This window comes from Impatiens glandulifera, chromosome 3 (genome assembly GCF_907164915.1).
Source record: "Impatiens glandulifera chromosome 3, dImpGla2.1, whole genome shotgun sequence".
In the NCBI taxonomy this organism is placed as follows: domain Eukaryota; kingdom Viridiplantae; phylum Streptophyta; class Magnoliopsida; order Ericales; family Balsaminaceae; genus Impatiens; species Impatiens glandulifera.
This window is the reverse complement of record NC_061864.1, coordinates 1,776,985-1,789,871: the sequence shown is the minus strand read 5'-3', so window position 1 is coordinate 1,789,871 and position 12,887 is coordinate 1,776,985. Positions and strand designations below refer to the sequence as shown.

At 34.5% G+C, this 12,887-nt stretch overlaps 5 protein-coding genes across 6 annotated transcripts; 2 read left to right on the top strand and 3 right to left on the bottom strand.

The window, feature by feature from the left end:
• Window positions 1-520: 520 nt before the first annotated feature.
• On the bottom strand, window positions 521-1,505 carry LOC124928825. The gene is made up of 5 exons (XM_047469075.1): window positions 1,215-1,505; window positions 1,004-1,138; window positions 841-924; window positions 711-770; window positions 521-631 (listed from the first exon to the last, which is right to left on the bottom strand). The coding sequence occupies exons 1-5, from the start codon at window positions 1,503-1,505 to the stop codon at window positions 539-541; spliced, it is 663 nt and encodes a 220-aa protein (XP_047325031.1). The 3' UTR covers window positions 521-538.
• An 837-nt stretch (window positions 1,506-2,342) lies between these two features.
• LOC124928998 (5-amino-6-(5-phospho-D-ribitylamino)uracil phosphatase, chloroplastic) lies at window positions 2,343-3,901 on the top strand. Its single transcript, XM_047469251.1, has one exon. It carries the CDS (start codon window positions 2,690-2,692, stop codon window positions 3,773-3,775), a length of 1,086 nt encoding a protein of 361 aa, XP_047325207.1. The 5' UTR covers window positions 2,343-2,689; the 3' UTR covers window positions 3,776-3,901.
• LOC124928997 (serine/threonine-protein kinase BSK7) lies at window positions 3,871-6,220 on the bottom strand. 2 transcript variants are annotated; one of them, XM_047469250.1, is made up of 8 exons: window positions 5,978-6,213; window positions 5,513-5,896; window positions 5,305-5,438; window positions 5,122-5,227; window positions 4,956-5,041; window positions 4,692-4,880; window positions 4,343-4,609; window positions 3,871-4,265 (listed from the first exon to the last, which is right to left on the bottom strand). In XM_047469250.1, exons 1-8 carry the CDS (start codon window positions 6,048-6,050, stop codon window positions 4,017-4,019), a joined length of 1,488 nt encoding a protein of 495 aa, XP_047325206.1. In that variant the 5' UTR covers window positions 6,051-6,213; the 3' UTR covers window positions 3,871-4,016. The 2 variants fall into 2 exon arrangements, with proteins under 2 accessions (XP_047325206.1, XP_047325205.1); XM_047469249.1 differs by having other exon boundaries at window positions 4,692-5,041; window positions 5,978-6,220.
• A 2,833-nt stretch (window positions 6,221-9,053) lies between these two features.
• Window positions 9,054-11,643, top strand: LOC124929299 (AT-hook motif nuclear-localized protein 9-like). The gene is made up of 5 exons (XM_047469623.1): window positions 9,054-9,885; window positions 9,988-10,055; window positions 10,580-10,720; window positions 10,800-10,961; window positions 11,055-11,643. Exons 1-5 carry the CDS (start codon window positions 9,390-9,392, stop codon window positions 11,238-11,240), a joined length of 1,053 nt encoding a protein of 350 aa, XP_047325579.1. The 5' UTR covers window positions 9,054-9,389; the 3' UTR covers window positions 11,241-11,643.
• Window positions 11,644-11,645: 2 nt separating this feature from the next.
• Window positions 11,646-12,066, bottom strand: LOC124928824 (probable copper-transporting ATPase HMA5). Its single transcript, XM_047469074.1, has 2 exons — window positions 12,063-12,066; window positions 11,646-12,013 (listed from the first exon to the last, which is right to left on the bottom strand). Exons 1-2 carry the CDS (start codon window positions 12,064-12,066, stop codon window positions 11,646-11,648), a joined length of 372 nt encoding a protein of 123 aa, XP_047325030.1.
• Between the last annotated feature and the right edge of the window lie 821 nt (window positions 12,067-12,887).

The following is a 12,887-nucleotide window of genomic DNA, read 5'->3' as shown; positions in this document are numbered from 1 at the left end:
CATTCTAAAAGAGATTGTCTATAAATTCTCAAAGTTTTTATGGAAACATTTTGATTTGGAAAATTAAGATAAAAGAAATGGCTAGTTTTTTTTGACAAAAGATACCTCATTTTAATATTTATTAATAGCTAGCTTGATATACAACAAAAGTACTAACATCGTACATAACAAACTATGAGATCCACAAAGGAACTGAACCTAGGTAGAGGAGCTTGAGTACATATTTACAATTTCTTAACAAACAAACAAAAGTACTTATCTTACTTAGTATATAAAATTTACACACATTTAGTTGTCAATTCATCTACTTATCCGTCGCTTTTGAAGGGCTCTTTTCAACATCCTCAAACTTGGCTGTTCCCACGCCTCCAACTGCCCTCGGGCTTTCAATTGTTAATGCAGCCACGTCATCTCTAGGAGCATACCAAGTGTTACCACAAACAACACACTCCAACTTCCAATCCAAAGGGGTTTGAAAATTAAATAGTTTAATTATGAACTTGTAACAGACAAATAATTATTTCTTAATGGAAAAATGTCATGCCTGATAACGTTGGCCACGTCCACTCTGGATTATGTCTATTACACCAACTCTTTTCTCCATGCATCTCCCACAACTAGCTTCAGTCATCTGTATGCAGACAGGAAATGGAAATTATTCTGTTTTCTTATAACATAGAATATAATTAGTCATGGAACTGTGTATAGACCTGAAACCTGTTTGGTTCTTCAGTCTGTTCCTTAGCATATTTTTCGGCTGTGACACCCTCCTGGTGGCACAAATAACACAAATTGATACATTTGTTTATACAATTAATCCAAAGTCACATTTTTTTTTACCTTTAACTCATTCGGAGACATGTTCAATAACTGTGACGGCTCCAGTTCTCCCATTAAGAAACGTTGGGCTAGAAAAGTGTATTTCTGTATAGTATACAGTATACAGAGGTGGTTGGTGTTGAACCACAAAAACTATGAATAAATCCAATTAGTTGATAGAAACCTTTAGATTGAAAAAAAGTTGCCTCATCTTCTGGTTATACTTGTGAAAATCAGAAGAAAGGGTGTCATGTGCAATCTTCTCAAGAGCAACGACAGCAGGAACAACAGCATCAGGCCATGGAAACATTCCTATTTCCTGTTGTCTCATACATAGACTTCATTCAGTATATTCAATATGTTTGTTATATTAGCATAATGAATTCATAAAGTACCTCTTTCTGTAAAAAACTTGTATGTTTTTTCTCAGTATCAGTGGTTTCTGAATGGTCATGGAGGTTACATATAAACTGAATAGCTTGAAGCAGCCTTTCTAACCATTTATCACGATGTTTTTCCCCTGTCAGCACTTTAAAATTTGACAAAATTTTATAATGTTCTGAGTTTTCCGATGTCTCTGGTTTAAGAGATGAAGAAGAGACAACGTTCATGTTGCTCTTCTTTTCTCCTCCTCCTTCTTCATCGCCGCCGTGTGAGAACTTCACTTTCTTCCGCAGATTGCTCATCTCTCTCTCTCTCTCTCCGAGCAAAATGGTTTTGGCGCCAATGACACGAGGATTATTATCCCTTCTACAAAATTACGGAACTGCCATCAGTAAAAAATTCTTAGCGGTTATTTTTGTCGAGTGATGCTCAATAGTCAATCCTAATCTTGTAGATTTTTTTTTTCCTTTTTAAATAAGTTTGCTAAATATTTACACAATGCACATTTATATTTGAAAAGAGGTTAACCCATTCTTTTCAAGTTTTTTGCTACGTAAATATCCGTGACTTATTAGGTTTTCGGTGTTCTTTTAAGTTGTCGCTCGAATAAATTCTCTTTTATTGTATCGGGCTCGGGTTAGGTGGTTTTTTTGTATAGAACGTTGACACCCTATTCTTAGTTTTTAAGTTTTGTAGGGTCATCGATTTAGCAGGGCGTGAATGTAGGCAACGAAAAATCTCGATTAGATAAAAATCTTGGATTTATAATAAATGACACTATTTTAAGAATACTATATAACTTCAAAAATATTAAACTATATATTAGAATAATCCAATATTATTTCTCAATTTTTGAATGACCCAAATCTAACCCCTAGCCTAAAACATGTGTTTCTTCTATATGGACCCATTGTAAAGTGAATTTTATTGAGTTGGGTTTTTGATAAAATGGGAAAGTATTTAATATTATTATTATCCAAAAAAAAAAAGAAAAAAAAGGAAAGGCAATGGAAGGAAGTTGTACGTATGAGGAACACGTGTACATGTCTGTAGTCGCCGGCAGGAAGAGTGGTCTACGGCTTCTCCTTGCTTCCTTCCTTCCTTCTTTCCTGTCGTGTCTATTATTATATGCCACAAATCCCTGCTCCAAAAAACTATCTCCTTTTTTTCTATCTTCCAATTAAAGTTTCAAGCTTTACGCCTTCTCCTCTATTCACGTTCTTCCGTTATCTCCTTCTTCCTCCATTGCCCTGTCCTGCCCTGGCCTGTTCTGTAAGTAAACTTCCAATTTTGCTAGGGCATAGATCTTTCATTTGTTCTAATATCAACACGGTTGTTAATTCTCCTTCTATGCAATTTTAGTTTTATTAATTTGGGATCTTTTATTCGTACCCCTTTTGTTTGGGATCCGATTAATTATTATTGGGGATTCTCTCATCGAGGAATTCTCTGTGAATAGATTTCTGGGTTGTTTGTGATATTAAACATGGTGGAATCAATTGCTGCTGCTACATCCCTTCTAGGGCACAGGCCAATATGTGGAGGGTTTTGCTTTAAATACGTATCTGCAAAAACTAGACCATTATTATTATTATCATCTTCACCTTCTCTTCGGTCAAGATCGAGATTTGTAGTGAAATCCCAGGCCACGGAATTGACTAAGAAGGAGGCTTTTAAGTCTAGGGAAGGAGATCTAAGAAGATCTGTTTCCGGTTTAGATAGAAAACCCATGTTATGGCCGCCGGAGAATAGGGCAGATAACTCATCATTACACAATCCTTTGCTCCGGCAAGAAAGGATGGGTTGTGGTTGGTTAAGTGCGATATTTGAATGGGAAGGGGTGTTGATTGAGGATAACCCTGAATTAGAGAAGCAAGCATGGCTTGTTCTTTCTCAGGAAGAAGGTAAATCTCCTCCCCCAGCTTTCATCCTTTCTAGAATCGAAGGAATGAAAACCGAGCAGGCTATTACCGAAGTACTCTGTTGGTCCAGAGATACTTCACAGGTTAAAAGGATGGCCAACAGGAAAGAAGAGATTTATCAAGGCTTTCAAGGTGGAATTTATAGGTTTAGGCCTGGATCAGAAGAGTTCGTCAATGTCCTGCTTAACCAAAAGATACCAATGGCTTTGGTTTCCACCCGTCCAAGAGAAGTTCTCGAAACAGCAATCGGATCCATTGGAATTGAGGGTGTCTTCACCGTAATCGTGGCTGCAGAGGATGTTCATAGAGGTAAGCCAGATCCTGAGATGTTCATGTACGCAGCTCAGCTCTTGAGTTTCATACCCGACAGGTGTATTGTTTTTGGAAACTCTAATCAGACTGTTGAGGCTGCTCATGATGCCCGGATGAAATGTGTGGCTGTCGCCAGCAAACATCCTGTCTATGAACTAGCTGCTGCTGACATGGTGGTCAGACGTTTGGATGAGCTCACCATCGTTGACCTGAAGAATCTTGCTGATCTAGAGTCTCCTGAATTTGGTTCAGGGGAGCCGGAGTTGGAAATGGAGATGGAAGCTGAAGATGAACCAGGTTCATCTACTTCAATTGCTACTCTTGATGATTTCTGGTAATATTATTATCTCAAACAAAAAAAATGTACAGAACTGGATAGGATAAGAGCATTTGATGAACATTATCATCATCTCTGTAATGTTATCTATACTTCTTGTGAATATATATAAATCATCATTTCTGGATAGGTCAAATTTTTAATTAGACAGTGATAATACTTTTAGCTCATACAATCAGAATCAAAGAACCAAATCGCTCAAAGAATGTTGCTAAAATAAGAAAAAATCTCTCTTGTATTGATTAAGAGGCAGCATTCTTCTTTTCCTCCAGTATGGATCCCTCTTTAAGGGAAACACGAGCTTGGTTCTCTCTTCCTCCCATCGCGAAAAGGCTTGCAGCTTGCAAGTACGACGCGATATGCCATCCGGGAGATATGGCTTGTGCTTGAACCGCATCATTGAGAGCTTCCCGTGGCATATTGTTCATGAGATACGATAAACTACGACGAGCATAAACTGTTGGCGACTCCATCGAACCAGCTTTAATAAACTGTATATAGTAAACAGCGAAACAACGGCTTCATTAAACTTTGCTAATAATTATGTCAAAAAACATTATAAACAAACCTGAGAGTAACATTCAACAGCAGTTTTGAATTCTTTGTGTCTGAAAGCAGAATCACCCTTCTTCTTCGTATTCAAGGTCTCCTGCATTTGATTTGTCCACATCTGAAACGAGAGCTCGGTTGCTGCTCCCTCGTCGTCCTTATATCCAAGCTTTTCTATAATCTCATGTATTGCAGTCAAATCCATTCTCAAACAGGCTTCCCCAAGAGGTGATAAAGTTAAAGATGTTGAATCATGAGGTATTCCCATTAACAAGTAGGAAGGAACCTGCAAAACAAGAAAAAGATTTTTTTATCATTATTCATAAGCCCGGTTCCTGAGAATTCTGTAGTTTTCATTTAAAACCCACCTCGGTTTCCTTCTGTAGTTGAGTTAAAACAGAAACCAAGATCTTCGGGTTGGGACGTTCTCTCTGCTCGTACAGTAGACACCTCGAAGCTAAACGAACCAACTCAGTAATCTCATTGTTAGAAACTTGACCATCTAAACAAAAATCTGTCAGCATCTTTAGGTTCCTGTCCCGAATAATGTCAAGTGCCTGTAGAATAAGAAATGAACAATAAAACCACCAAAACCAAACATAAGCATGTCTCATAATTAAGCAAATTCTTACATGGCTAGGAGGAATGTGCTTTCCACTGAGAAGATCGAGTAGAAGGGTACCGAAACTGTATATTACACTCTCGGGTGTTACTCTTCCTGCAACCAAGTTCAAGTTATATATATCGAAATAAAACTAAGTTATCGATAGAACTTTTCGAAAGAAAGAATGCAAGTACCAGTTCTCAGATATTCTGGCGGTGTGAAAGCGAGATTAGTGTTGTAACTTTTTCCATCTCTGCTGTTCTTCATTAGACCAAAACAGGATAGCTTAGGATTCCCATCCTGTAATTTATTATACAAGAAATTTAATGACTTTTTCATACAATTAACAATGAAATTAAGAAAGAAAACAAACCCACATCATCGAAGAGAATTCTGTAAGCGTTGAGATCGTGATAAAGGGAACGTCCTTTGGTTGTGCAGTATTCTAGAGCCTGTGCAAGATATAATGCTACCCTAAGACGCATTGCCCATTTCATAGGATGTTTTTCCCCTTCAATGGACAGAAGAAAGAAAACATCAGCATCTTATTATTATTATAGTAATTAAAAAGCAAAGAAAACTGACAGTGGAAAAGATGTTTGGCTAGTGTTTGATTGGGCATGAATTCTGAAACAAGTAATCTTTCATCGCCTTCACAGCAACATCCAATGAGATTCGACAGTCTTTGGTTCCTAAGCTGACCAACCGCTCTTGCTTCTTCCAGGAATTGTCGTGGATCAGGCCAGGCGTTTCTGTTCAATCGCTTGATCGCAACCCGTCTTTGATTTTCCAACTTTCCTTTATAAACAACATTAGGAGCTTTTTCACCATGTTCAGAAACAATGTTTTCTAAAGCAAACCCGTATGTTGCTTTCCTCAGTTGCTCGATTGTGTATTCACGGAATCGAGGCAAATCATTATTATTATAATGTTCATCTATCTTTTTGTCGTCATAGTCATCATCATTTCCTGTCGAAATAATCCCAGATTTTCAGGAAACTCAAAAGGAAATGAAAACTATAAATCTCTAAACTTGGTTAGAAATCATACCAACATAATGATCCAGACGCTTCCTTTCAGAATACCAAAAACATACTGAGAGTTTAGAGTATTCACAACCCATATCGGAATTCAATCCAATCCAATCCGGCGGTTAACCTTCCCAATGTGGTGAGCGAGAAGTGTAGAAAATCAATCATAAATCAAGAAGAAGAAGAAGAAGAAGAAATTTGGTCAAGTATGATTCAAAGAAGACTTTTGAACAGAAGCAGCAGGAAGAGAAGCAAGTTAACGCGTACCATTCAAAATATGGGATACCCAGAAAATGACTTACATGTGGCAAACGGGTTTACCGAGTCAACTCCATTAAAGCCTTTTATACGTAAATACAGTCAAATTTTCTGACCGCAGATATCGATTCCTATCAAATTGCAGAAAAATTTGAGACCCACTTTATGTTGAGCTGAGCTGAATCAAGATCGTGCCATCGGCCAAACCATAAAAAATTCTCTCTTTTTTTTTTTCTTTTTTTTTCTTTTAGCAAGAGTGGTTTGTTTAGGATTGAGATGCATGAGTTCATTTACTTCAAATTTCAACACTTTCTTTATTTTTATTTTTTTTTCTCCTTATTAAAATTTATTTTCATAGTTTACATTTTATATAACATCTAAGCTAGTTTGATTAAAACAAAATCTCTGCAAAATACAAATAATAGTCGTTTAAGTATATAACTATAAAATAATACAAAAACACGAATATTTACCTTGTTACCAAAAATCAACAAGATTAATAATTTGAGAGCAACAATAAAAAAAAAAAAAAAAAATCTCACTAACCAAAAGTAGATCTATGTACCAGCCTACCAGGGCGGTAACCGGGTAGTCCAAAATATTGTGTATGTAAATGACAATAGCGACACGAAAATATTGTTGTTATTTGTAGTTTTTCATCGCAAGAGAAGATTAGCGACAACACACCGGACATAGTTTTTTTGTTTGATATTATTATCATTTTAGCACCGATAATTTTATGAAAAATTTTATCTTTGGTAGATTTTAAATTATACATTCGTCGTTATGACACCAACAAACAAACGTAATATAAAATCTAACGTTAAAAAACTAGAAATTCCCAATTTATTTGTTAGATTCTGATATGCATATTATTTGAATATTTGCGTTGTTATGGAATTACATAATAGAAAAAACTAGCATTCTATATGTGTCTTGGTTCAGGAAGTATGACCTCACTTTTTGTCCTGTTTTTCACTTTAATGATTTTGTTGAATAATATATAAGTTTAAGAAATTTGGACTTTAAAGAAATAACTTTTTTTAAATAACTGAGAATTTAAATTTAGGGTTAGTTTGATTTCAAATATGACTGCGAATACCTGTCTGTTTTAGCGTTTAAAAGTAACCCAACTCTATTTTTACCCGAGCTTCTAGAAATATTATTATTTTTAAATATAAGAAAGCACCCTCATAATAATCACTTTCATTACAATTTAAGATATAAATAATTTAACATCATATGCATGTTTTTGTATTAATTAAAACAATTAATATATCAGTAAAAAATATTAAAATATTTTGTATATATTTTTTTATTAAATATTAATATTATTTATTTTGTTTACCTTATAAACTAACTTTTCATAACATATATATATTTTCTTTAAATGGTCTAATTTTCATAACATATTAAAATGAATTATTTAAATAGTTAAAATAAAGCAGATTATTTAGTATAAATAACCCTTCGAACAAGTCCTTGACATTAAAATGATGCATTTTGGCCCACTTTGACTTTTAAGGTCCGCCGTTTAATGTGTGAAGTTTAAGTGACATCTATCATCTCCTTTCACATTTTGTCTTTTGGATTTAGATACTTAACAAGATTATATATGTTTTAAGGCTTGTTTGACTATCATCTTTCTATTAAAAAAATTATTTTAACTTTAAATGATTTAATTTATCAATTATGTTTTTTATATAATTTTTTATTTTAAATATAAAATAATATTATAATAAGTAAACAAATTAAAAATCTAAATAATCTATTTTTCTTTTTTAAAACAATATACTTTTTTTAATTTTAATAAATATATAAATTAGAAAGGATAGAGAACATTAAATATATTGATATTAAAGTGTATGAATAATGTTTCACTCTTAATTGAATTAAAAATTTAAAATGAGTAATTTTATTTTATTTTATTTTTACTCTATCATTTTCTATCTCAATAATCTATTAATTTTTATATTTATATAATATATATTTTTTTATTTTTTATTTTTTATATACAAATATAAATATATAAATATATATAAATATATATATAAATATATAAATATATATAAATATAAAGTGAAATTATTTGGATGAACTTTTCAACTATATATTTATTTTTAATTCTCAAATTATTTTATAAATATATATAAAATAGATTTAATACTTATATAAAAATAAAAATTAATGATAATATATATATACTATAAATATTATATATATATAAATATAAAAAATAACGATTAAAACTAATATACGTAAAATAATATCTTTAGTTTCAGCCTATTTGTTTTAAAAAATAATTTGAGGGTAAAATTAGGCGATCCTAATAATTAAAGGGCTGTTAAAATAATTTGTCTATATTTTAATTTATGGATAAATTTGAAACTATATGTATAAAATCACATTTGACATATACTTAAAATTTGGTTATCTAATGCCCTAAATCCCCACCAATAATTTATTTATTTCATATTGCTTTTGACTTGATTTATATAGAACTTTTTTTCAATAAAAAAATAAATTATTTGAGATTTTATAGGATAAATTAGGAAACTATTATTTTATATTTAAAATTAAAATTTAATAAAATTAATTTAAAAACAAAAAGAATCTATGATAAATTGAGGTATTAAGAGTGTTGTGTTGGGTTATTAAGTTATTTGGAGTATTTAATGAATGAATTAATTAATATTAAGTTAATGAATGGTTATAAGAGAATGAAGAGATCTAAAGAAAAAATCAAAATTTAAGAATGTATTAATTTTGTAGAGTCCTTTTCTTCCTCCTCAATGAGAAACCGACGTATCTGGTTTTTGAAGAAGCACCGCATAATAATAAATATAAACTATCCAAACAAGGCAAAAGGGCGTCTCCTTCCTCATCTCTTCCCTTTAATTCAAAAGCCCCAAAGTTTTGATCTTTACCATCCCCTTCTTCCTTTCCGGCCCAGCACTCCTCCAACCAATTAGTTCTTCATTTTAAATCTAGGGTTTCTATTTCTTTTTTATCTTCTACTACACTTTCCAGTTCTGAAGCAGCCGCCTTCAAGATTTCCGCTTTTCTATGCACCTTTGAGGCTATACCCATTTCTATCCTTGTCCAGAATTGCCCATATATTAATTTTCTTTGGTAACTTCTTCTTCAACAGGGCTTGGGCGTGGTGTAAATGAATGGACGGGAGAGACGGAATGTCGTCACCTGGGTCGGGTCCTTACTATATTCATAGAGGAATTCATGGGTCTGTATCTGGTGTTACTGGTGCAGTTAGTCATCCTGGATTACATCTCCAATCTGGGTTTATGCCTGTAACAAACGCAGCTAACATCTCAGAACAGTCCAATGTAAGGTATAACAATAACTCTCTAGGTTCTTCTGGTTCAGCCTTTCCTGTGCAAATTCCTTCAGCCAATTCTGCTCATGGCTTCAACATGAACATCGATTCTTCCAATATTCCCTCTGTTGAACCGGCTGTTGAACCGCCTGTTGAACCAGCGAAGAAGAAAAGAGGAAGGCCCAGGAAGCAGGTTCCAGATCATGATCCAAACATGGTTTTAGAACTTACTCCATTGTCATCAAGGTCTCCTGCAGCAGATGAGGCTACAACAACCACCAGGAAGAGAGGCAGGCCTGCCGGATCTGGGAGGAAGCAACAGTTATCTGTTCTTGGTATGTTATTTTGTCTAAGCTAGAATTTGAATTCTGATACACCATGATATTATAGAATTTAGCAAGACAAATTGATGAATTCTTTTTTTATCTCTTTTACAGGTGGATGGATGAATAGTTCGGCAGGACTGGCCTTTACACCTCATGTCTTACATGTTGCACCTGGAGAAGTATGCTACTTACTATGCTATAAACTTGACCTTGTTTTAGGATTTTTTTTTTTCAAAAGATAGAAACTTTCTATTTGGGTTTTGTGTCTATTATCCAATATCCACTTTGAATTGTAGCTGAAGAGATAAAACTGCCCTTTGAATTCATTTCTAAAACGAAAATAATAATAAGAAGAATATTTTAGTATATTAGTTGGTGATTTGAATTGGGTTAGTATATTGCATCAAACAAGGCCTTTCTGTCTTAAGGTTGTTGATTGTGTTTGCCCATTTGGAAACACTTATAATTTGTGTTTATATATACGGTTCAGATGAGAAACAACCAATAAATTTCTGAGTATGTTCATGAATAAGTTTAGTTTCCTAACATGATCTAATCTGGATACATTTCTGTTTCCAAATGGGGATGAGGTTATTGATAAAACTTTAGATTTTTACTAGACTTGTTTTGTTATTTATTTAATGCTCCACAGCTTGATTGCTCGAGTGTTATGGAATAAAAGTGCATTATTAATTTCATGCAGGATGTAGTCTCAAAAGTTATCTCATTTTCACAACAAAGATCAAGAGCAGTATGCATATTATCAGCAACTGGTTCGGTTTCATCAGTTGCACTTAATCAGCAGTCTGCATCATCATCCTCTCCCAACAATGTCACATTTGAGGTTTTGATTTTTTTGGTCCCCTTATTTCTAGACTGTCATCATAATTCATTGATGCTAATATGATATATTCTTTCAACAGGGGCATTTCCAGATAGTATGCTTAACCGGTTCATACTTAATTGCTGAAAGTGGTGGTCCTCGGAATAGAACAGGAGGTTTAAGTGTTTCTCTGTGTAGATCTGATGGAAATGTCATAGGGGGTGCAGTTGGTGGTGTGCTTGTTGCAGATGGCCCGGTTGAGGTATGTGTTTAACTCTCTTTTTTTTTATTTTTTTTATAGCTTTTGGTGTTTTTTGTTCTGTTTCGCTAAGATGTAGCTTTTGTGTTATTGCAGGTAGTGTTGAGCAGCTTTGTTTATGGGGGTTTAAAGGAAAAGGAGAAAGTGGAGGCAGTTGAGACTTCCAAACAGGACAATAGTTTGCAATCCAAGTCTGATGAGATCTCGCCTGAAACGGGGACGGCGGCTTCGAGGAAAAGTACAAGAAATCCTGAGATGGATATTGACCTGATGCGCGGTTGAGTTTGATAGACAACATAGATGTATTGTGTACATGTGTTGTAAATGGACCACCCTTTGAACTGACCAACCAACCGATGCTCATGAAAAGCATTATGTTGCTTGTCATTTTTGTCTTCTTAGAGATGATCTTTATTTAAGTCAGGATTCTTTTTTTTTGTTTTGAACTTCGGTTTATATGACTTTTTTTTCATAAAGCTGGGGACTGATTAAAGAAGTTGGGAAAATCTACTCTTGACCAGAAATAGAGTGAATTTGTCTGCATTTTGGTTTGAGTTTGGTCTCTTTTTTGTGGTATTTTCATCATGGAATGTGGGATTCTCTAAATTTTCTTGTATGGTTTAGTCCAAAGTCTAAACACTTGTATTTTCACAATCACTAATTATATTACACATACTGTTTTCAATTTCACTGGACTTGTATTTCCCCAATCTCGAGACTGTCGAGCTTTCTAGGGCGTCTGTAGTACTTCAACAACAGAGAGCAACAAACAACGCTTACAGAAGAGGCTGCCATTGCCGCTCCAGCTATCCACGGAGGCAACCGGAATCTAGTGAATGGGAAAAGAACTCCTGCAGCAAGTGGGATGCCCAGAACATTGTAGCCCAAAGCCCAGATGTAGTTCAGGCGGATAACATCTTCTATGTTGCTTTTCATCAGAACAATGTCTGCTGCCTCGATGGCTATGTCCGTTCCAGCTTCAATTGTCAGGCCAACATCTGCTGCTACAAGGGCTGGAGAGTCGTTGATTCCATTGCCACTATGTTCCCTGAAGTCTGCAAAACATTTTCGTGTAACACAAAAGTACTAGTCACTCGTTCGAACTCATGGATCAAAAGTTTGGTACCTGTAATTCCTTCACTATCTCAGCTTTGTCCTTCGGTTTGGCTTCTGCAAACACAGAATCTATTCCGACTTCTCTGGCTATAGAATTGGCAGTTCCCCAGTTATCTCCAGTAACCATTATGCTCTTCACTTTCATAGACTTGAGAATAGAAATGACTTCACGAGCTCCAGGCTTCAGCAGATCAGAGATGGCAATCACTCCAGCTACTTCTCCATCTATGGCTACTAGTATACCAGTTTGAGCTAAACCTTCCGCCTCTCTCATTGCCTCTTCCGCATCAACTGGAACCGTGATCTTGTTGACCGACATCAAATTCTTGTTTCCTACAATTACCTGTTTCCTATGAACAACTGCTTTTACTCCGTGTCCGGTTATAGATTCAAAGTCTCCTGCTTCAGGCCAGGTAGGATTCTCTTCATCTTCTTTGAACTTCTTTGCATACTCCACAATAGCCATGGCTAACGGATGCTCGCTATTCATCTAACAAACAAAACATGCCACTAGTTTCAATTTAGGATAACTTCCAGAATTACTATCGAGGCCAAGTTCGATTCACTTATTTTCAAAGAGTAGTATGAAAAATATTTGTCTAATATAAATGTAAGTACTTATCTCATTAGGAAACACTTTCTGAATTTTAGTCTAGCTCTGGTTTCATATCTAAATGAGAACCATAATAAATTTCTAAACTTATGTGTGACTAAATTTTAAAATTTAGAACTCTTGGTTAATCATCTTATCTCAAAATTTGTTTCATACAAATGCCTATCGAAGACATACGGGACATGCATTGTGACTAACGA